Below are 24,783 nucleotides of genomic sequence, written 5' to 3'. Positions count from 1 at the left end.
AGGTGGGAAAAAACATTGTCGTTAACTGAAATAAAAATAAAATCGAAGCATTACAAAAAAAACTAACTAACTAAACCTGTAAGGTCTGTTTGCAAAACTAACTAAAATAAAATAATCAAGTAAATGTTCTTAGTTTTCGTCTTTGTCAATGTTTTTCTCAGAGCAAGTAACGTTATATCTTTCAGAGTTGACATTTCCGACCATACACCTGTTTTATACAGTCTACGACATAGACATATATAGTTTCCAACTGGGTACCCAGAAATTCCGACATGCCATGTTAAATTGAACACAACATAGTCCATGCCCCTCGGCTGGCATCATGGCAGTAGAAGGTGGTAAAATATGTGGACAAATTTATTAAAGGGAAAAATCCCACAAATTTGAAAGTACATTTGAGAAGCACAGGCTAACCTAGCTTACCTTAACAAGGTAAAGGAGAAAGCAAAGCCCCCTTCCCCCGAAACAGAATCTAACCCCGGTACAGGGCATGGATGTATGGATACAGGGCTTGGATGTATGGATACAGGGCATGGATGTATGGATACAGGGCCAGGCAGCATGACAGAGACAACAGCAGGACAGAGAACACAACAGGCGTGCTCTTTCCGGCGACCCGATAGCTGCTGGTTAGTAAAAACGCAGGAACACCAAAAGCGGGAGGAAGCATGGGTTAATATGTGTATTGATACTGGGATATCTACACAACTGTGTGAGTCGATTGACTTCAAAAAGTTTGCCACTTTACTCGAACCAAAGTTGAAAACACCTGTTCATGTCTTCTTTAGTCTGTTGGCTATTAAGGTTTTTTTCCTGGAACACGTCACTTACACATTTTGCACATACTGCGACATCTTGTGTAGACTGTTTACATATTTGTGCTCATCATATGTACATTGTATGTACTGGTGTTATTGTTGAATACATTGTGAATACATATTTCTAAAATTGTATGATGTTTTTGTTGAGTTATTATTACACAATACTTTTTTCTGACCTTTTTGAATCTTGCCGCCGACAAAGACTACAACTAACACTAAAACTAATAAAGACTAAACTAAAACTAAGCATTTTCAAAAAATAAAAACTAAACTAGCAAACCCGCTTTAAAAACTAATTAAAACTAAACTGAATTTGAAAACAAAAAGTCAAAATGAAATTAAAATTAAAAAAATGCAAAACTATAATAACCTTGCTGTCCAGTCAACCCAACTGCCCAGTGAGCGTCGGGGGGCTGTGTGGCAGCAGTGAAGAAGACAACCTTTAGTCTCAAACTTTCTCTGTCATAGTTCCACTATCGAATAATTATTTAATCACCTTAAACTGAGACCCGAACCAGACCTTTACTGTGTCTTTAAGACCCGACCTGACTGAACCCAACAGGTACCGCCAACTTTCAGACACATACTCGAATGGACAGCCCATGCTAGATTTTTGCTTGATTTCATCCATTACTGACCTTTAGCGTGCCATGGCAATGCAACGCATCAGTTTGTCTTCCTGCTCGGCATTATGCATTTACTTGGAACAAATGAAACCCATGGACGCAGATGACTGACGCAGGCAGAGGAACAATGACATGGCTGTTGGTATCTGTTGGGTTTTGGGGTAGCAGAACTCAGTGTGGTTTCAAAACTTACAAACCAAAACTGCAGACTGAAGGACTCCGACTGTGATCTGTGGATACATGAATAAAACTGACTTGACCTATTTCATAGCTGACAAATGTCACGAGCTGCCATTCAACGTAGCATGACCTTTGTAGAAATGTTTCCGCAGACTCTTTCCCCAGAGTTTCATCTATATTTTACATTATTTTGTCTTCTGAGTGTAGAAAATATACAGTAGACAGAATCCCTGCGGCGTCCGCTAACAACAATCATCACTTTGGGGTAGAAAACTGGCCGTTAATTTCAGTTTGGGAGATATGTGAAATCAGGCAAACGTGTTTATTTCTGTTGTCGTCGCTGTAACTGTAATGTTTAAACATGTATAGTTTATCAGGGTGGTCTGACTTTTCCAGACGTTTCTGCTGTGCTTATTTTATATACTGTGCTATAAACTATGTTTGTGTCTTGATATACCAAATCTACCCAAAACTAGCAGTCCGACTAGCTGTGAGATGTCACTGTTGGATAAACTAATAATCATGCATTTTAAATGTATTCATTTTGAAATAACTTGCTCCCGTTTGTTCAGCACTGTTAAATTGTTAAAAATAAAGGCGGAAAAGCCCAAAAAATAATCTTTAAAACTGTAATCAAGTGCTCAACAGCTTCGGAAGTAACTTCTTTAGATTCTAAGGTGTTGATTTAAAGAATGTTCTGTAAATGTTTGGTGAGGTAACAAAAAATAAGTACATTTCAATATGTTGCCTCTACTACAGACACACTTCAATTTCATGTGCAAATACTAGAATCCAGTTCCATCAGCTGCAAGTAAACATCCGCTGTGCAGATTCATTGGGATCCTACACTGATGCGCCAGCATCCTGATTTAGTTGAAGGAACCATTTGTGACATTTGGTAAGAATGATTGTGAGACAGTGTTTAGATTTGCTTCAACAACCACCGAACAACATGCGCCTGGACAAAAAAAAAAAAAAAAAAAAAAAGAGGATAAATAATAATAATTAGAAAATGCTACAGTGCAGCGAATTCTTTATTTTGCTTAAAAAATAAACTTTTACACCGTCGACTACCCCCTCTGAGGCCCGTGACGCGGCTCTGCCGTTGGTTCCGTACCTTGAACATCTGTTTGACCTTCTGTCGGGGCAGGTTGACGTTGAGTTTGTGCAGGAGCTGGAGCACCTCGCTGATGCTCAAGCTGCCGTCGCCGTTCTTATCGGCCTCGGTGAAGGTCTGCTTCAGCCATGTGATGACGCGGTGGGTTGAGGAAAGGCAGCATGAAGATTCAGGACATTTCCTCGTTAGTACTGTTGCTGCTTTTGGTGTAGAATCTTTGTACTCCATGCTCTGTTGTTTTATCTGGTCTTATCCTGTTCTGCTTTGTGCTTTGTTTTGTTGCTAATCTTTTTGCTTCCGTGCTGTGTCTTGTTTCGGGATAAGTTCTGCTCTGCTTGTGTTGTCTTTCTTTCTTGTTTTAAAATTGTATTTTTAAAAAGCCTTTTGTAACATCGAGGACAGGGGACCAAAGATGAAATAATAGCTTTTTTGGCTAATTCCGGCATTTTTAACCCATGTGTTATCATGCCTTTTATTAGACTGCACTGTCCCCTTCTTAAAAAAACTGAATCAAAGAGTCTACATCCAGGGATAAACAAGCTCAGCCTCTCATGCTTTAAAATTAAACTCAACCTCTCCATAGATTTCATCCCTGTATAATGTTGATCATGAAACTCTAGATTATATAACAGACATTCTTCACAGGTAGTTGCACCCTCAAATAGGATTGGGCATCGAGAATGTGTTCCAACAAGGAATCGTTTCAAAAGTTGGTTTTTTTATTGGAATCGTTTGGGAAATTTGGCGCATCACTTAAAAACAACTCCGCCATTTTCTATGTCAAAATTCCGGAGTTGAATTAAAAAACGGTTTAAAAACATTTGTATTCATGTAAGTAATGCAGGAACCACAGTGGAATACACGAAAGCTCTCCAACTAGTATATAAAGTGATTCATCGGATTGAACAACTTATTTGTTACAACGCTCTGAAGTTAACTTTCACTGGATATGTTTTGGATCTGTTTTGGACACAGCCATCTTCTAAACATATACATACTGGGAACTATATTCTCAGAAAGGCAAAGCACTGCTACTTCTGCTACTTGGGCGGAGTGATTTGCTCGCAGCACCTGAGAAGCCCTGTGGTGAGGAGCAGAGAGTTCGCCTGGAGTTCGCTCAGAGTTGGAGTAATATCACTCCGCCCAAGTAGCAGTGCTTCGCCTTCTGAGAATATAGTTCCCAGTTTGTATACGGTTAGAAGATGGCTGTGTCTCATGTGATCTTGTTATTTGTATATGCTGTGACTATACAAATCACAACATGTAAATAGGAACATGTTGGTGTTATTTTGTCACTTATTGGGAGCAGTAGGCTAGATGGAGCCGGTTACCTCCAGGATCTGTGCTAAGCTAGGCTAGCGGTGGGGGTGTCAGACAGAGTTACGTCACGCACGGAGATGAGAAGGGTATGTATGGACTTATCTAACTCTGGGGGATACGGTGAATGAGCTAAAGTCCCAATAAGTCGGCATGTTCCTTTAAAAAAAGTCAGGTAAAAATGTAAATCACCATTAAATCAAAAATATTTTTTTTATCTTATCTGTGAAATAGGCATGTGACCCATTTCAACTCCAAAGGAAGAATCGGAATTGGAATCAGAACTGTTCAAATCAAAACGATGCCCAACCCTACCGTTCCAAATCACCAGCCCCCTCCCCCCTGCTGTATAACTGAAGGATATTGGTCTCGGGTGCGCTGCCTCTTGGCCAGGCTGTCCTCATCGCTAATGCCCGCCATCAGATATTTAAGGCCTGTGATCCAGGTTCGTGCCTCCTCCCCAGTGCCGGATACCAGGTCCAGGGACTCCATGTGCTCTCCGTAATAGAGGCTGAAGCAGCAGTTGGGGTCGAAGCAGCCCTCCGCGTAGCGCTGGAAGATCTCCGACTGCTTCCCCTCACACACCTCCCGGAGGGAGTCAATGGAGACTGTTGAGAGGAAACAGGAAGTCAGCTAGTCAGTGGTGGAATGGAACAAAATACTTTTAGTACTGTACAATTTAGTGGTACTTTGACTTTATGTGAATATTTCAATGTTAGGCTGTTTTTTTTACCTTTACTGCACTATATTTTAAAGGGAAATATTGAACTTTTTACTGCACTACATTTATCTGACAGTTTAGTTTACTCTAAAAAACAAACATAAAAATTAAAAACATTCTGTTATAAAATATGATTCGCTGTTCTAGATTCAATTACCAAACAGTATGCAGTATATAAAACCAGCTGCACCTAGACCAGCCACAACAGTAAAACACTGCTTAAAGGTGCTGTAGGTAGGATTGCAAAGATCCAGGACCTAGCCAAAACATTTTAACATCAACAACTTCTCAGTCCCTCCCCTCTTTCTGCTAAAGCCCAAAACAGTCTCCTAAGCCCCTCCCCCCACAAGGGAGAATGGCACAATCCCAAAGTCCGGACTCACAGGCTCACGGACTTTGGTGCGCGTTCTCGTGAAATTCGTAAGGGCATAGGTTTGTCCCAATGTTGAATTTCAAAGGGCGTGAGGGTTTGAGTACACACTTAGCGAGCCCTTTCCGTGAGTCTGCAACGATGCAGACTTCACCAAAGGGAATTACCCACAGTTCAAAGCATTGTGACGTTTACCGCAGACACCATAGGGAAATCCGGAAATTACAAAAGGTAAACAACAGCACGACACACGACCACAGAACACAGACCAACCTGTTGTCCGGCTTGTAAAACAAGAGTTTGAAAAAATTTGGAATCAGGCAGCCGTCTCCTGTGCCTTGGCCGTGTGGAAAGCAACAAACCTAAAATGAAAATTCCCAAACTGGCAAGTGTCAGCAACATCTTTGTTATTAAACGTTGCCAAGGTAACATGTGATCTCGCAAAGTGCTGTCCCAATCCCATTTCTACCTATCTGAGCCCATGTGGCCTCATACACTCACTCACTTAGCACCTGAGATCAATTAAGTCTGTGAGTCTTTAGTCCTTAGTCCTCAGGGATCACTTTGGGATTGAGCCATTGAATGCATGTGCATGAACAGCAGTTAGCCCCCCCGCCCTAATTGGTGCATCTGAACAGGGAGCCGTGGATTTTTGCAAATCGCACTACAGGCTGTAGGTGTTGCCAGAGGAGCCGGATTTTTTCTTTCTTACCTGTTTCATGTAGTTCTACTCGAACTACATGAACATAGGGTCAGTTTCAGCAAATATGACACAAAGTTTGTTTTATAAGTCTTACCTACTGCACCTTTAATCCAATAATATAACTTTCTGACAGGAGAGCCACTTTAACTTTTAAAGCTCTGCGCTGGCCGTTCCATTGTTTTCCTATTGGGAGAGCTGCACTGCTCAGAATTGCCTTCTAGCGCTGCGCTCTTGTTGCCGCTGACCTTTGACCGCAATGAGGAGGAATACCTGCGCTGCACTTTGCCTCTCTGCTCTGCGCCCTACCTCATCATGTGTAGGTGGCGTTATTTATAATAGGAGTACTTTTAAATGGTGGTGTTGCTACCTTTGCTTTAGCAAAATGTCTCAATACTACTTCCACCAGTGGATTAAGTAAACCTATTAAAAAACCAAGAAAAAACAATGCTCAGTTTATTAAACAGCACACATCCTGCTGTAGCCTTTAGCATTTTACTGGTTTTGAGAATTTCCAGGCTCTGGCAAAAATAGAGAATTGTGAGCATGGGGACTATTTCAGGCTTTATGATACGGAGGATTAAAAATAGTCACCTCAACGAGCAGTGCCCAGAGAGCTTTGTTTATTAAGATGCAACATTTATGAGATGGTAATGACATCTTACAGGAAGACACCGCTTTGAGTCATTCATTTGTTTCCCCGACAGCACACGATCAGTACTTCTGTTTCTTGTTCAGCCTGCGTGCTGTTTTGGGAAATTTTACAGACCAGATTCATTCTCCAAAAAAACTATCCATACCCAGAGGAGCTACCCATAACACAAATCAATCTCTGTCTCTCTAACATTATTGACATACACATTCGTTCATAATGTAGTGGCAAAGACACACACACACACACACACACACACACACACACACACACACACACCCGTTTGTTTCACTATCTTTGTGGGGTCCCATCATTGACATAATGCATTCCCTAGCCCTTTAGCCTAACCTTAACCATCACAACTAAATGCCTAACCTTAACCCTTACCCTCACCCTAACCATAACCTAATTCTAACCCTAATCCTAAAACCAAGTCTTTACTCTCAAACAGCCCTTTAAACTTGTGGGGTCCAGCATTTTGGACCCCAGAAGGCTGTGCAGACCCCACAAGTATACTGTATTCCCCGGTTTTTGGACCCCACGAATATAGTAAAACAAGCGCGCACACACACACACACACACACACACACACACACACACGACAGTAAAGAACTCGTGGTTTTGTGCCAGTTGTATGTATATTGGATGTCAAAGATGCCATCAACATGACACTCAAAATGCTGTTGCTGTGCTGTGTGTGCGCTCCCATGTGGCTGTCAGTGTTCTCCACAAACCCTGCAGCTGCAGATGCACGGACACACGCTTCTACTGACTGCAGCACTTTATACATAATGCAAGAGTATACACCAGGTATCTGGTAGATAGGGATAACAACAACTACTACTACCGTCTAAATATTTGATGAGCTGCTGGCGGCAGTGCTTGAGGATAATAATGTCAGTTGGTCTTCAGAGACTTTGAGTACATTTGTACAAATACGGAGGACATGGCCTTTTTTTCTGCTATTTTTTTGCATTGAGTACTTAAAGTACATTTTGCTAATAGTACTTTTAAGTAAGCAACATTTTGAATGCAGGACTTTTACTTGTAACAGAGATTTTATTGTATAGGTATTACAAGGATCTGTATACTTCCTCCACTAGGTATCTTCAGGATATCGACTGAAATAACCCACTACAAAGTACAAACATTGAAAATTCTCCAGTCAAAGGATACCTGCATTCGAGTCTACAAAAATGACTATTTATATGCTTTTGTTATCTATCACTCAGTCAAAACATTTTGGTCAAACCTCGACTAAAATAAGAGGTGGACTTACATAGACTTCTGCTCTCAGTACTAAGACTTAATTTAAAAATCTGAGTAATGAGTTCTGAGTTTTAGTTGTTAGTTTAAATTATTTAAATCAGCTTGCCTAATCTACAAGGTTATACATGGTCTGGCGCCTCCACCATTGAGCGATTTTATAAAACAAAAGTCTAGCAGTGTTGCTGGGTCTCGAGTGACTAGAGCCACTATGAGAGGTGATTGTGAACTGGCATTTAGGCGGACCGCCTTTTCACAGAACGTCCTGTCATATCAGGGAGTGAGTTTCTGGAATAGCATTCCACTGTCAGTAAGGGAAAGCACAAGTCTTTCTATCTTTAGGAGTCATTTAAAAGTATGGTTGAGGGACATACAAACATGTGATCATGTTTAGCTAAATATTTTATATCAGACTTAAAACAGAGTTAGTGTATTACAAAAAGGGACACAATTATTAGTGCTATATGGGTTGTGCAATAAGTGTCAGTATAACATGGGTTGTGCTATAGGGGTCAGCGGTATGTGGCTCAGTGCAACATAGAATGGTGTAATATGGATCAATATAATACCAGGACAATTTGTGGTGTGTCCACTACAGTCGATGCTTTTCTTTTTTCCATATGTCCCTTGTTGTCCACTCTTGTTATTGTTTGTTCTAACATGATGTGATCACTGTTTTTGTCTCTGCATATAGTGTCTTTGTATGTATTCATTATTTTGTGTGTAACATCAACCTGCCAGGGGGTCTGCAGATGGAAATTAGCCTAAGGCTATAATCTGGCATATTTACATTTGTGAAAATGTTCATTAATATGTACTGTCCCCTTTTCTTTCAAATAAATAAATAAAAAAATAAATAAATAAAAATAATGTGCGCACCTATTGTAGAGTTTGTGTCTTCATATTATGTATTTTAAATCCCTAGGGACGGGCATTGTAAATTAGCTTGGGCTATAAATGCTGGGGTGTGTGGCATTGGTTTAGGCTACATACTTGTCGCTATACAAATAAACAATACAATAAAATAGCCAGCAAAATTAATAACAAACTATCACTGTAAGTGTATTTTTTGCATGGCTGGCATGTATTATGTTGGCTGGTTCTATGGGTCAAATTTAAAATTTCTGTTTGGGTTGCTGGTTAGTTTTGTTACTTTGCACGGTAGCTGGATCATCGCAATATCACAAAATCACACGAGAATCGCAGGATCACATATCACACTGAAATCCAACTAGTCAGGCTTCAACTAATGCGTTTGTGTCTGAACTACCAGCTCACCGAACCAATCAGCGCCCGGTGAGGAGCTACTGGCAGCTACGGGGGTAGTTAAGGTGTGTGTGCGGGCCGAAACCGCTTGTTCAAAACAACAATTGTGGGCATCATAGACAAATGGTCCACCCAATCACCTACTAGGTTTTTTTATTTTTATTTTTTAAGTGCCTGCTTTTCCAAACAGTTTCCAATGACAGCTTCTCCGATGGTTCTGTGTTAAAGCTACATTGTGTAAGAATTTCTCCCATCTAGCGGTGAAATTGTATGTGACAACCAACTGAATATTACTTTCTAGCCCCCCCCCCCCCCTTCCGAGCGTGTTTTAACTCCTACGGTGGCTGTATTATTCCAGGAAGTACGACTTCGTCCGTGAGTGTTCCTTCCAGTGTAATAATAGTTTTACGTTATTTTGGTACCATTTCATTGCTAACATCAGCCATCAGGTTCCCAAACATATGCAAGCTAATGTTAGTAAAGTATCAGTGCTATCGTTACTCTCTATATTGTACGAGATTAATAGTGTAAGGCGATGTTTACAGCGTAGGAGAGAAGCATCCGTTACATGTCCTAGAGAATAAGCTTTCAAATCTGCCGGCAGTCACGACTAATCTTCTCCCCCTCCCTTGCATTCGTCACGGTGCCACCGAGTGTAAAAGCGCGAAAGGCGGAGGTATGTCCCTCTTTGGCTAATGTATTTTAAAGATTGAGGCGCAACATGGCGGCCGTCATTCAAGCGACTCGCTCGTATGTATTCTGAATGGCAGATTCTACGAGAATACTTTGATTAGTTGGTGGAAGTAATTACACATGAATGAGTACATATTTGTGAAACAACAAAAGGTTTTTTTTTGCTAAGAATCAACTCAAAAAAATTACACAATGGAGCTTTAACATACCATGTGGCACGTCCGCTATATTTTTTGGGCCAGAAAGGACAAATGTGATGCCAGACACAAAGGACTCCCGCTCAGTGTAGGAGCAGACCAGAAGCCTGCAGTGCTTCCTGTCTGTCAGTCTGTCCCAGTGGGCGCTCTGTGATAAGCCTCTAAAAGGTCGGAGAACCTCAGACACAGTGCCAGCGAATATGCTGCCAGATAAGGCTACAGTCTATTCCTCTCCGGTGACTGAGCCCTGTCAAGGTATCAAATGACAAACACAGGGTGAGGCTGTGTCAGCTGGGACGTGACTAAAAGCTGGGAACATGCATTCGTATAGGGAATAGAAGGCCTGACTCCGTCAGTCTTGACCAAATATCTACAAGTGGAGAGCTAAGATAAGAAAACGTGTCATTCCAACTGGAATTTCAGATTATCAGATGTGTGCGGAGGGTGGATTAGGAGAAATAAAGCCATGCTCTGAGGACTGCCCCCGCTCTGGTATGTGAAAGTATCTGACATTACCGTCACACAAAACTGATGGCGTTTCTCAAACGTTATGAGCCGAAGAAAGATTGGATTGTAGCATTTGTGTTCACGTTTTACTCGTCCAATCGTAAAAGGTTTAAGATTCAGGATCAATTCCGTGATTTAGTTTCCAATGTCTTTAAAGAAAGCCCCAAACCCCCTGTCATTTCCATTTAGTGGCAAGTGTGTGTAAGATACTGTTTGGGCAGATTAACGCTGATGAATAATTAAGTCGACTTAAGAAGCTTATTAAATCCAGGGCTACAGAGGAGGGAGAGCAACAGGAAACTGATCCCCCCCCTCCCCCGTGTCCCCATGAGACGCCCAGCCATACTGGGAGCTGCTGCTAAGAAGTCCCTTTGCCTTCTTTATTTCTAAAACACTGCAGGGAACGGTTTTGTTTGCTTGTTGCAGATAGTATGCAGGGGAAATAAATGTCTAGTTCTAAATAACAAAAACTCGTTCAGCCCTGAGGGAATGTTTAGGAGCAAGAATGAAATGAGCCAACTGTCTACCAGCTTCATGATACCAGTTATGGTGGTACAGGCCCCAGGTGATGCAAGATGTCTTTACCTTGTTTTATTTTTGTGAATAAATGATGGAAATATTCCCCTGTGACATGCTGAAACTGTAGTACGAGTCAAAAAAAAGTGCTAACAAAACCCCTGAGTGGTAGAAACTGAGACAGGAGCTGTGTTCGAAACCGCTCCCTATCACGGAAACAGTGCACTATATACACCGTGTTCCAAATTATTATGCAAATGATATTTTACACTGATTTTCCTAAATAGTCGATGCAAATGACAGTCAGTATAATTTTCAAGTCACCAACCGTTAGGGTATAAGTCGAATTTCATTGAACAAACTTTTTTCAAAAATAAAAAAAAAAACTCAAAATGCACTGTTCCACATTGTTATGCACAACAGAGTTTTAAAACATTGTATAGGTTGTAAAGAACTGAAAATGGTCATTTGCTGAATTTGCAGCATTAGGAGGTCATATTTACTGAAATCAAAAGCTATTTCAATCAAACACATCTTAACAGGGCAAGTTACATGTTAACATAGGAGCCCTTCTTTGATATCACCTTTTGCTTGAGGATGCTCCAAAGGTTCTCAATAGGGTTGAGGTCAGGGGAGGATGGTTGCATTGGGCCCAGAAATACATGAAGACTAATTTTCAATTTTCTTGTTACTGATGAATGTCGTGCAACCCTGGATGGTCCAGATGGATGGAGTAGTGGATGGTTGGTGGATGGCCACCATGTCCCAATAAGGCTGCGATGTCAGCAAGGAGGTGGCAGAGTCATGTTTTGGTCCAGAATCATGGGGAGAGAACTGGTAGGCCCCTTTAGGGTCCCTGAAGGTGTGAAAATGACCTCGGCAAAGTGTGACCACTTTCTTCCATGGTATAAAAAGAAGAACCATGCCTTCCGTAGCAAAATCATCTTCAGCATGACAATGCACCATCTCATGCTGCAAAGAATACCTCTGTGTCATTGGCTGCTATGGGCATAAAAAGGAGAGAAACTCATGGTGTGGCCCCAATTTCCCCTGACCTCAACCCTATTGAGAACCTTTGGAGCATCCTCAAGCAAAAGAGCTATGAGGGTGGGAGGCAGTTTGCATCAAAACATGAGCTCTGGGGGGCTATTCTGACATCCTGCAAAGAAATTCACAAAGAAAATTGGTGTCCTTAAAGGTTGGATTTTTCTAATTTTTTTAATTAAGGTATCAAGATCAACTCCGACCTGCGGCCCTCTGCTGCATGTCATTCCCCCTCTCTCTCCCATTTCAAGTATAAGCTGTCCTGTCGGAAATAAAGGCCTCAAATGCCCAAAAAAGTATCTTAAAAAAAAAAATAATAATAAATAAATAAAACAAAAAACAAAAAAAATGTAAATGTTGCAAAAAAGAATCTAAGGAGAAGCATAAAAAAAAACCTCTAAAGCGTCAAGGACCAACTCCAGTTCTTGATTGAAATCATTCAACAAGCATTCTGTGACAGGGGCCGGTATGAGATTCTGACGTTATGATAACCTTCAGCAAAAATATCACGGTTTCACAGGATTACGGTATTGCAATTACAGCTTTAAATGTATTCTTTTTTTAAATGTCTGGGTAATAAACAACAACTTTTTTTTTTCCATTGAATACAATGTATTTTATTTTGAAACACATTGCACTCTGGCAGGGAGTCGGATTTCTAAACTGCACTTTCTGTCCTTGTAGACTCATAACAAACAGCTCATTCCTTAGGAATGGTATGACAGAAAATGTTAGTGGTTTTGAAACTGACTTTTTCAAACCGCGCTATACCTTGAAACCGTTAACCGGCCCATGCCTAGGCAAGAGAAAGATAACGTCATTTATGATATGATGATGCCTGAACGGGCAAGTGGGTTGTTACATTTACTTGCCTGTCGTGGCGTTTTACTTTCCCGGGGCCATCGGGCAAACCCTTTTGTTGAACCCTGACTAAAATGTAATTGTCAAAGCCCCACCAGGTTGAACCAGTTAGAAGGATGACCTATGGAGATTCAGATTAAGAAATATCTTTATGATATGCCTAGCAACATTCAATGAGCCCTTGGCTGTCACGTGAAATATGGCACACATGGCTTTCCAGAAGTTTGAACCATGAATACTTTGAACTACAGGAGTAAGACACACTTGAAATGCTGTTCCCCTGGGACTGCAGGAGGGAAAAAGACACTCACTCTTGGCCTTTTCATTCTTGCGCGACGGCCTCCAGCGGATGCAGGACTTGTGTTCGTCCAGATAGAAGAACCGCACCAGTCCCTTGGAGCCGCCGCGGAGCTTCACCATCTGGGTCCCCATCTGCATGGAAGTCATGCATTTCTCCACTGGAGACAGAAGGAGAGAAAAAAAAAAAAAAAAAAAAAAAAGGTTGGAAAGTTATCAAAAAGGGAAACCGCTGGAGTGTGCACTGCAACTGAGAAAAAGTGTGTGTTACAGACAGTTTTCATTCAAGAGGTGTGTGTGTGTGTGTGTGTGTGTGTGTGTGTGTGTGTGTGTGTGTGTGTGTGTGTGTGTGTGTGTGTGTGTTTCCACAAAATTCCATCTGGGCTCTCACGCTAAACACACTTATTTGCTTATACACTCACATGACCACAAAGCAAAGCAAATGCATTGGATTTGGCCGTCGCTGATGACAGGGTTTTTCTTGTCTCGTGGGAGGAAGAGAAAGAAGAGAAGATAGATGACAGCCGAGAGGCAATTTCTCCACGAAAAGCCCTTTAATAAAGCTCTCTACTTCACACTGTAGACTATGACAGAAAAACAAGAGCAAAAATCAATAAAAACCTCTTTAGATGCGAGGGATTTCTATATTGGCCCCAATTAACTGAAATAATTGTACACCTCTTTGAGGAATTACCTAACACTTTATGATAACTAGGGCTGAAACGATTCCTCGAGTAACTCGAATAATTCGATTACTAGAAATCCTCGATGCAAAACGATTTGCCTCGAAGCTTTGTTTAATTAATGTTACCAACGTTGTATCGCTCACGGCGTTTCCGCACGGAGGATTATTACTGTCGCACACTAGCTTACCACAATAATAGCACAACGTCAATGCTCCAGCATCTCAGAGTCGTATGGACGATGAAACTACACCAAACACAACAACCACCAAGAACAAAGACAAGAAAATACGTAGCGGTGACCACGATTGGATCTAAAGAGCCGACTAGTTGACTATCCCTTCGGAAAAACAGCTGATTGTTGCGCACCACTTTCTCTCACTCTCTCTCTTCACAGAGAAACAGCTGATCAACGATCTACTGGCATAATTATATATATATATATATATATATAATTATATATTTGATTATATTAAAATGATTCATATATATATATATATATATATATGAATCATTTTAATATAATCAAATATATAATTATATATATATATAATTATATATTTGATTATATTAAAATGATTCATATATATATATATATATATATGAATCATTTTAATATAATCAAATATATAATTGAAAATAGGTTGAGTATAACTAATATTTACATATAGGCCTATATACAGATCAGTCTCAGGTTGAAAGTTGTGGTTCTGAAAGTTAAGTTGCACAACTTAATGAACTGAACTGGAATTTGAGTAAAGGTGATATAACAGATGTATTTTATTTCTTGTCATTTGTACAATGATTAAAATGGCTGAATTTGTTAAAAGGGATAAAATGGTACATTGAAAGTGTTGTTGTTACACGGGCGCCGCCATGTTGGAATTCCACAATCGGCTACGTCACTGGCATGGTAAGCAGCCATGGAATGTAAACAGTCTGAGGCTAACGGACATGGCTGAGGAAACGGAAACCAACAGGTCTAGGGGGGGTCATACTGTATTGCCCCTGGCTGCAGTAATGAATTGTATAGGGCTAAGGCAGCTGGGGTTATGATACATTTCCACAGGCTACCTTTGACAAGGAAACCAGTCCTCAACTCATGGCTAGCTGCCTTAAAACTGGCTAGCCCTCCGACAGCCCCTAGATTTCGAGTCTGTAACGAGCATTTATTAGCGACAGACTATTTAGAGAGCTGTAATTTTGATTCAACAGGGTCACTGGTGAGGGTTAAGTCCAACAGACTGAAACCTGAGGCCATTCCGTCAATGATCGATTTTTCAGGCTACAGTACAGGGCAGACCGATAGACCAACGGAAAGACACTAACACCGATGCTATCTGCCGCAGAGACAGGGCGCTGAAACGCTCACATCAGGCAGAGGACAGAGAGGTATGTTTAGCTGTTATCCAGCATACTCGCAAGTCTACTAGGCAAAGGGCTGGATGTAACGTTGTTGTGACATACACAAAACACGTACATTTTCACTTACACGCACAAATAAAGCCTGACGTGTAGGCTTTATAACGTTCAACAAAACTGAGACTGACACACTGGGCACTCATTGAAATTGAGTCACAAAACCAAGCTAGATACCAAACGATCCAAGCACTTATGTCAAACTCCACAAGCTAGCGCTCCGACCATAGACTGTATATATAAACCATGACTCCGATGATATCACAGATCAATAACAATGCGTTTCTAGCTGCTAACTAAACCACAGCGGGTCTGTAAACAGAATCCAATGTCCCTTTCTACTCACCCTGAAGCTAGCTGATGTCTCAGGGCACATTGTTGATGCAGAGGGAGTTCAACTCACAGAAAAAGCTGCTAGTTCCATAATAAGAGGTATCTGTGCAGTATCCATTTGTGCAATATCCATCAACGACCACAAGGAAAAAATCTGCCAACTCTGCACTAGCCTAAAGTAAACGGCAAAACTCGTGAATCCTCCGTGCATCCGTCAACCTGGGGTGACTCTCCTACGTGCAGCAAACTTTTTTTTTTTTTTACTTTATTTATTTTGGTTTTAACATTTTGCGTGCAGCTAACTTAACAAGCGATCCCATTGGATGAATTCGTCCAATCACATTTTCCATTTATCTGCCTCGATTTTCTAAAACGCACAGCACCTTTTCTATTTCCTCTAAATAAAAAAACAAATATATAAGCAGTCTCTATTCCCTAAAATGCATAATGTGCTTGGATACAATACATGAGAGTGCATGACAGGTAAATGGTCCAGGTTGACCTCTCTGCAACAGATGGATTCAGTTGCAGTGTACGGCAGCGCCCACACACACACACCAGTCACTTCCCCCCAAATGATCCGAAGGTGGAGCCTGAAACAGATTGTCCTCCATGTGGTGGTAGTCAGACACTACAGGCTTGTCCCTCACAGGCTCAAATGTGTAACCCATGCCATTAAAATTACTCATTTTCATGTGTATTTAATATGCTGCACTGTAGCCTATATACCTTCGCAGGTCCTACCATGCCAGTGACGTCATCGAAATTGTCAGCGTTCTAATACTAACAAACGTAATTTTTGTGTTGCTTAAAAAAAAGCTATATTGATTTTTTTAATTACAATTTTTAGTGTAATTTATTTTTATTTGTCATAACCAACACGTTATCAACGTTTATTCTTTCAGTTCAGTTCATCTTTAAGGTAATGTTTATGTATGTTGAATGTATGCCTTAGTTTGAGGTTATTGCATTTCAGAAAATGTTTTCTTTAAAAACAATGTAATATGGCACTTAAATGCACTTAATGTTTAGTTTTTTGAGAGATATCGTAAGAAAAAAATAAATGTTGCTTTTTTCCGAAAATGAAACCAAACTATTGTATATTATTGCTCTTCAATAAAACTAAAGTATTTCTCATCCGATTACTTGATTAATCGATGGAATAATCGGTAGAATACTTGATTACTAAAATAATCGATAGCTGCAGCCCTAATTATAACCATTACTAATAAATGGTAAATTGATAGTTAAAGGTGCTCTAAGCGATGTTGGCAGATAGTGAGGAGATGTTTTTTTACAGTGTGTTCAGGGGACAAGCAGCTAGCAGATAGTGAGATGTTTTTTTACAGTGTGTTCAGGGGACAGGCAGATAGTGAGGAGATGTTTTTTTACAGTGTGTTCAGGGGACAGGCAGATAGTGAGGAGATGTTTTTTACAGTGTGTTCAGGGGACAGGCAGCTAGCAGATAGTGAGGAGATGTTTTTTACAGTGTGTTCAGGGGACAGGCAGCTAGCAGATAGTGAGGAGATGTTTTTTACAGTGTGTTCAGGGGACAGGCAGCTAGCAGATAGTGAGGAGATGTTTTTTACAGTGTGTTCAGGGGACAGGCAGCTAGCAGATAGTGAGGAGATGTTTTTTTACAGTGTGTTCAGGGGACAGGCAGCTGGCAGACAGTGAGGAGATGTTTTTTACAGTGTGTTCAGGGGACAGGCAGCTAGCAGATAGTGAGGAGATGTTTGCTGTATGTGACAAAAAATGTTGTAGCCTAAAAAACGCATGACATCGCTTAGAGCACCTTTAATTCAACTTAAGTTTATACTTATTTTACTGTTAACAAAAAATTAAATGACAATAATGTTTACTAATTATTAGTAATGCTGTAATTGGTGATTTTAACAAATTATTGTTGCAAATGATTTGTAAACCGTTAAACATGATTTGGATAGCTCCTATAAAGTTGCAACTGATGATTATAATACCTTTTTAAGGTTAATAAATACTTTGTAAAACAGCTTTGGTGGTTTACAATTAGTAAGCATTAGGGGTGCATGATTCAGAAAATGTCATGATTCAATATCGATTTTCAGGCTCAAGATTCAATTCAAAATCAATTTTCGATTCAAAAACGATTCTCTCATTAAAAAAAAGTATTCACAGTATGTAAATTAAGTTACTTTTCCCATGTGATTGCAGTAGACATAATTTAAAAAAAAAATCGATTTTTGGAATTGTATGAATCGATTTTGAATCGGTAGAGCTTGAATCATGATTCGAATGTGAATCGATTTTTTTGCACACCGCTAGTAAACATTATAATCATGCGTTACAGGAAACAGTAACAGTAAAATAACAATTAACTAAAGTTGAATTAACTATACATTTATAATTCAATAATGATTGTTATTATAAACAAACAAGACCTACTGTAGAGAACAATGGGCATATGCCAAAATAGGGAATGGTGCCACTGAAAATACAGCCAAGCCTCAGTGTGTCCTTGCCATTATTTTGGGGGAGAATTTGACAGTTCCTCCACAGGAAGCTAATGGTGTGGACAGCCACGTGCCCCTGGGCTGCGGTTACACCCTATGTGGCCATAATATCAATTATCAAGTGTCTGTCACATCCTATCAAACTATTTCCCCGCAACATGCAGGGAATTAGGCCAACTCAGCACGCTCACATTTTTAAATAAGGTTAGCAGATCACTGACACACATGAAATTCAACATGTCTGCTGCTTTACACAACTCAGCCTTGAGATAGGACTCACTGGAAAGTTACAAATAAAAGCTGGTATTCAAATAAGGAAACATTAAGGCCAGGGTACAACTAATACTACTACTAACAGTGCTACTCGTTTCTGTTGAGTCGATTGAGAAACTGTTTATGGTATAAACATCTACACATAATCACAGAGGAATGGCTATTTGTGGTTAACCCAGTACAATTTGCAAAAAACAGACATTTTAATGCACCGATATAGTATGTTGAAAGGACAGCTAACATTGGCACAGAATGTCTGACAGTTGACAGACTTATATCTTCCCATGACATAAACCTATGCAGTAGTGTTGCACGATATTGACAAAATGTGATATTGCGATAGATTATGAATATTGCGATATAGATATTAATTTCGATATTTTTAAACATATGTACAATTACAAAAGTTATGGGAAAACGCATCAAAATAGATTCATAACAAACAAAACAAGTTTTCTTACAACTCAAGGTGTATTTCAACTGACAGTCATATTGGACTGGTCCAACATGAATAAATAAATAAGGACCATGTCTACAGAACAGGACATGTTTTACTGGTTGGACAGTATAGAATAAATAAAGAAAGAGAACAGGACACAACTTTTCTTTCGCTTTTCTGATTCATACCATTTTGTTGTCTCTATTTCTTCACTCACACTGTCACTCTGTTGAAATATGCACACATGTGGTACGTTACATAGGGTTTGTCACGTAGTGGACCCATGCACTGACGTGTACCAACATGTGCAAGCGGCACGGTAACTGGCCAATGAAATGATGATCTTTATAGCATTTCAAGCGGGCTCTAAATCGAACACAACTAAGCCACACAGCCAACGGACGGGACGCAGCGATCCACAATATAAACAAAATATAGCATACTTTCGATATATTTTGCAACGTGATATCGCAATAATGATATTGAGTCGATATATCACTATGCAGGAAAACAATAGTGAATATTAGTGAATGATAACAGTATTTGTGTTAAAAAGAGAAAGTGAGAGCAGCAGAGTGGTGAGTTTGACCTGACTCTGTTGTTGTAGTAATGGACTTATGTTGAATTCATCAAGACAGAAAAAAACGGATGGGGCAAGATGGAGCTGATGTCCTGATTAACTGGGGTCTAGTGACTGCTGACACTGAACCCGAAATTTCACCAGGCGCGGATGCGCTGCAGTCCGGTTTTGTTACGTTGTGTTCCATGTGTCATACCACGCCGGGAGAGTCCGAAGCGGAGCGTTTTGCCTGCCCGACTCGAGCCCTTCCACTCCCTGTTAAACACCCCGCGGCTCGCGTCAAAAATAGACCTGAAGCGTATTTTTAGCGGAGCGGAGAGCCGCTTCTCGCAAGCTTATGGGACGCGCTGCATCGCGGGCAGTGGAATAACAAGCATTGTCTCGAGTGGCGGCTATTTCTCGGAATGTAGCACAGACGCGCCTGGTGGAATTTAGGGGTGACAGAGGTAACCAGATCTGATTTAAATAACAGCACTGTTTGTGTTTTTGATGTGCCCTGATTTTTTTGTGTTACTAAAATAAGATTCCATGTAGGTCAAAACTCCAGCAATACCAGCAGTATAAAAGAACAACTTTATTGCCAGACCCTTCCGCTTTATTCTACAAGTCTTTTGACCTCTTCAGACTTTTTTCTTTCTCCATGCACCTAGGAGGCAGGTGAAGTTGTGTCAGAAATCCCTACCCTAAATTAAGAGTCCAGTGTATCAATACCAAAGGAATTCATGTTTTTGATGAGGCGGATTATCAACAAAGACAGTTCACAGAAAACACCAACGATGGAACCTTGTCAGTTTCAAACGATGAGTGACAACAATGAGTTTAAACCTGGATCTCATTTTGACCTGAATGCAACATCCCCAATAACTGCTGTGTGAGTAAGTAAACCAGCAGTGACGGATTGCTCTTATTGCGCATTGATTTGGCCTGGCTGTGGGAAAGCCCATCCCCGGGGGATTGTTAATGTAGATCAGTTCTGTTCTCCTAACCTCTGCGATCGAAATCCTGCTCAGGACCATATCAGCAAAGTGCACAACTCAACCACACCACCGCCAGGTCAAATGGTAGGCTAATATATGGCAACACAACACTGCTTTCTTACAGTGTGCTCTGTGTGTAGCATTATGTACGTTCAAGCCATCATTTTGGCCATAATAGGCTCATCTTAGTAAAGACAAACATTGTGTAAAAGGCATCATATTCAACGACTACACAACCACTGGAAAAGTAAAGGCAAGGGAAATTCCAAAGGCAATACAAGTGCTTTACATGTGCGTTGAAAACAAAAAGGGAACACAGTCTACAGCATTTTACATACACATATAAACTGATAAATTAGCACATAAAAAAAGTAAAGATGCAGGTGCATAGTAGATAATGATGAGTGGTAAAGGTTCAGTCAAAGGCAGTAAAGGTGAATTTAAAAGGGTAGTCAAAGTTGGGGCGATTCTTGCGTATATATCTACTCATGATTGTTCCATCTTTGTTGAGTATGTAAATACAATCTGCTTCTCCATAGTTTGAACTCTAGGAAGAGTTAGCAGAGCGCTAAAGAGGATTCATTAGACCGTACAAGATGGATTCTGGTCCTAAACCGTTGAGAGATTGAAAGAAACGCAGCAGTACTTTAAACTCTACTTTATGACACACTGGAGGCCAGTGCAGATTGTGGCTATTAACATTTAGCTCCAAGTCTGTGATTAAGCCATGATTTCTGACTGGCTTTTTGAGTCTGTGTCTTCAGAGGAGGTGACCAGAGTTGCTTTTTTCCATCTTAGAAACATCTCCAAGATCAGATCAATACTGTCATTTAAGGACTCTGAGGTCCTCATTCATGCCTTTGTGTCATCCAGACTAGATTATTGTAATGTCCTTCTGTCGGGTCTGCCAAAGAAAAGTCTTCGGAGTCTGCAGTTGGTTCAGAATGCTGCAGCTCGTGTTCTGACTGGAGCCTCCAGATATGGACATATTACACCAGTGTTATCCTCTCTCCATTGGCTCCCGGTTCATGCCAGGAGCAGACTTTAAGGTGTTGCTGCTAACCTATAAAATATTAAATGGCAGCGCACCGTTGTATCTTAACGACCTAGGGAACCCTTATATGCCTGCTCGAACCCTGCGTTCTCAGGGGACGGGTCTTCTGAGTGTCCCAAGGGTTAAAAAGAAGACAATTGGTGAACGGGCCTTTGCTTTTCGTGCACCGACATTGTGGAACAGTTTACCCATGGACATCAGGCAGGCTTGTTCTGTTGAGGTTTGTGTATGAGGCCTAATTTCTTTGTATGTTTTTGTGAGAGTCCGAGTGTGTATTTATTTTAGTCATTAGTAATGTTTTTAAACTGTATTTTCTATGCTCTGTGCAGCACTTTGATTTGAAAGCGCTTTATAAATAAATGTATTATTATTATTATTATTATTAGAAGTACTTGTCTGATGGACTAACGGCTTGGGAAAACCACACACGTTCCTGATGTAGAATTGGCAGCACAACAAAGTCAATATGGGTGTCATCTGCAGAGTTATGAAAGGTGATTTCATTATTTGTATAATTTGGGTCTAATGGACAGGTGCAAGGGTTAAGGGTTTTAAAGTAACTTAATAGCTTCCATTAGCAGCGTGTCACAGCCACTACTGCAGCTCCAACTGCTGACAGTGTTGGTGAATGGTCAAATTAAAATAACTTACTTCCTGTCTTTTCAGAATACCTGCATGCACCTGCCCCTTTCACCTCACACAGTGTCTTTGCCTCACGTCTCTCCCTGCCTCCTCTGCAATTCTCCCGCAGCGCCCTAAAAAGACTACCTAAAAGCCTTACAGTTTGAAAACCTCTGACCTAATACACTCTAATTAGGTCTTGTCTCTGTATTATCACATGCTGAAACCTACAGTAAATTCCAAAAATGCAATGTCCACCTGGAAAGGTTCGGCAGTGTTGTCTGTGAGCTAAATCATGCTAGTGCTGTGGGTATGGTGAACACAAATTAAGTATTAAATTTAAGAGTTGGAAGAGTATAAGATGTTGTTTAGATTCATCGTTTGGGAGTGCTATGTTTCCAAGTTGCAGAGACAGCGAACAAAAAGTACCAAATTGGGCTGTACTGAACTGTGTGCCGACATTCAACCAAAATTGGGTAAGATCTGTGTCTGGAAACACAAACAGTCATTGCACAAACACATGCTAAACCATGTGCAATAGAATGCTACTTCAGGTGTGCATTACTATATTTAAATAATATGTTTATATTCTAAAATTACTAACCGTACAAGTATTGAAACATTTCAAATGTTACCCAGTCCTACACGTAGCCGGCCCTGAATAGGCTAGATACAATGTCCTGCGATTAATATTGTAGCGCCAATTCCGATAACATCCATAACTGTAAATTAAATATGCTTTGTAAAATCATTCAGTGAATTTGTACATGAGCCATTACACAAAAGACCTGAACAAACCAATAATCAATGCTATTTAAGATTGGTTTCAATGTGGGTAAAGGTACATCATCCATAACCAATTAAACCTTAATGATTTTACAGCTTGAACTCTTGGTCGCAACATAGATGCAACAGGGGACCAGCTTTTTGTTGATTTTAAGTGCAAGAGTTATTTCTGTAGCAGCTGGCTGATTGCAGCGCCTGATGCCCAGCGGCAGAGTTTTGGATCAGCACTCCTTCAGCCAGACAGTAGGCAGTTATCCATGAAATGAGCTGCTGTCAAATTTGGTTGGAATGAGAACTTCCAGACACTGCAGGCTCTCTGGTCAGGATGGCACACTGCTGAAAACGTATGTCATCCTTCTCCTCCTGTCAAATATAAGCTGCACACACACAAAACAGTCTCCTGGCCAACATTTACATCTGCTTCCATTGCGGTCTATGTCCAGAGTTCAACATGGAGCCAGAGAGCTCCACTGTCAACCCACCATCTCTACTGACATTAAAAAGGAAACAGTCAGGATATCGGATTCTTTGACTACGTGGAGATAAGTTTAGAACAAAGCAGCATTGCCCTTTTTCCATGTTTCACACACGTTTGATTTCACTAGAACAGCGAGATGAATAAAACTGCAACTGCAACCAAAGAGACTTGATTCAACATGGAACACACTCCGGTTTGTGGTTGCCTTGAACACAATTTACTCACGGATGATGAGGCAGGGAACGAGGCCACGTTCTGCTCAAACTCCCCTGCCAGTCGACTAAAAGGACAAAGTGTTTGCTCTTGTGATGTAGAAGGCTGTGTGTGGGGAAACCCCTTGGGAAGTCAACTAAATCTTTGAAATACCTACTGCACTTTACCAAGGGAGGACTAACACAGAAGTAGCATGGTCCATGGGTTTAACCCACAAAGGAAGTAAAGCTTATAGACTCTCGGTGGACGAATTTTTCTTTAGCGGTCGAACACTGTAGCCCACTTTTACAGTGCAGGTCAATCAACCAACCAATAAAATTGGGTAGAGCAACTAAAAATATTTCAAATATATTAAATAAATATCCACTGCTGCATGATACGCTTAACTGCAAAAGATAATATTTCAAATATTAAATGTCAACGCAAGCCATGAAACAATAACTCGGAGATTCTACACACAAACAAAAAGCAAAGACCAGCGTCCATTTAGCAGTAGGCTAAGTGCTGGAAGAAATGCATTTGGATCATTGGAAAGGTTAGTCATAGCCTATGGAAGGCTGATTAAGCCTGGATAATAAAGGCCGGTGTAATCATTTAACCAACAGCCCAATAGTTTGGGACACACAGTTGGTGCTTAGGCCTGAAGAGGTGGTACACTCCACTTGGGCACTCTATTTCTATGTGGTTTCTTGCCACTCAGGCTCCTCTTTGTTTGTGTCACACCACAGAACAGATCACTGAAACAACGTCACACATTTTGAATGGCTTGTTATGCTTACAAAGGAATCTACATAGCACATCATGACAGAATAGTGGACCTCATGGTAAAAGGACACATCAAACCGTTTGCACCTTTGATTTTATGACCAAGGTCATTAAAGACAAACCACTCCTAAGTGCCATCTTAGAGCTGGTTATAGGTTGCAGGCTACTTGTTCTCTTATTCGGCAGCCTAGGACACACTTGCAGCTCGGTCGTGTCTAAGAGGGCTTCAACAACTTGAGATGGCTGAACAAAAGGAGGCTAAACGGCTTGCAAAGTACTGTGGTGTCCCTATCATTGGCAGTTGCTCTACATGGCGGAGATGCTGCTTCTTATATCTCTAAGAACTGAGTAGGCCTATTATGTTTTGTATTGTGAAAATGTCACAGCTCCATGAATTTACAACACATTTAGTATTTGTGTCCTTGTACAGAATATTTTCTATGTAAACATAAATTGTTTTAATGTGTGTGTGTGTGAGTGTGTCTGTGTGAGAGAAAGAGAAGAGGTTAGAAACGTGAC

General features: G+C 40.6%; 1 protein-coding gene across 10 annotated transcripts in view; it reads right to left on the bottom strand.

Annotated features, from left to right (window-relative positions):
* Positions 1-24,783, bottom strand: part of plch2a (phospholipase C, eta 2a) — a 226,374-nt gene that overhangs the window by 58,969 nt on the left and 142,622 nt on the right. For all 10 annotated transcript variants that reach the window (XM_031311119.2, XM_031311141.2, XM_031311130.2 and 7 more), the window contains 3 exons: positions 13,166-13,312; positions 4,426-4,669; positions 2,745-2,874 (listed from right to left, as the gene is read on the bottom strand). In XM_031311119.2, the coding sequence (XP_031166979.1) occupies positions 2,745-2,874; positions 4,426-4,669; positions 13,166-13,312 (521 nt within the window). The remainder of the gene's footprint in view (positions 1-2,744; positions 2,875-4,425; positions 4,670-13,165; positions 13,313-24,783) is intronic.

Source organism: Sander lucioperca, chromosome 12, assembly GCF_008315115.2.
Source record: "Sander lucioperca isolate FBNREF2018 chromosome 12, SLUC_FBN_1.2, whole genome shotgun sequence".
Classification (NCBI taxonomy): Eukaryota; Metazoa; Chordata; class Actinopteri; order Perciformes; family Percidae; genus Sander; species Sander lucioperca.
This window is presented reverse-complemented; position numbering and strand designations above follow the sequence as displayed.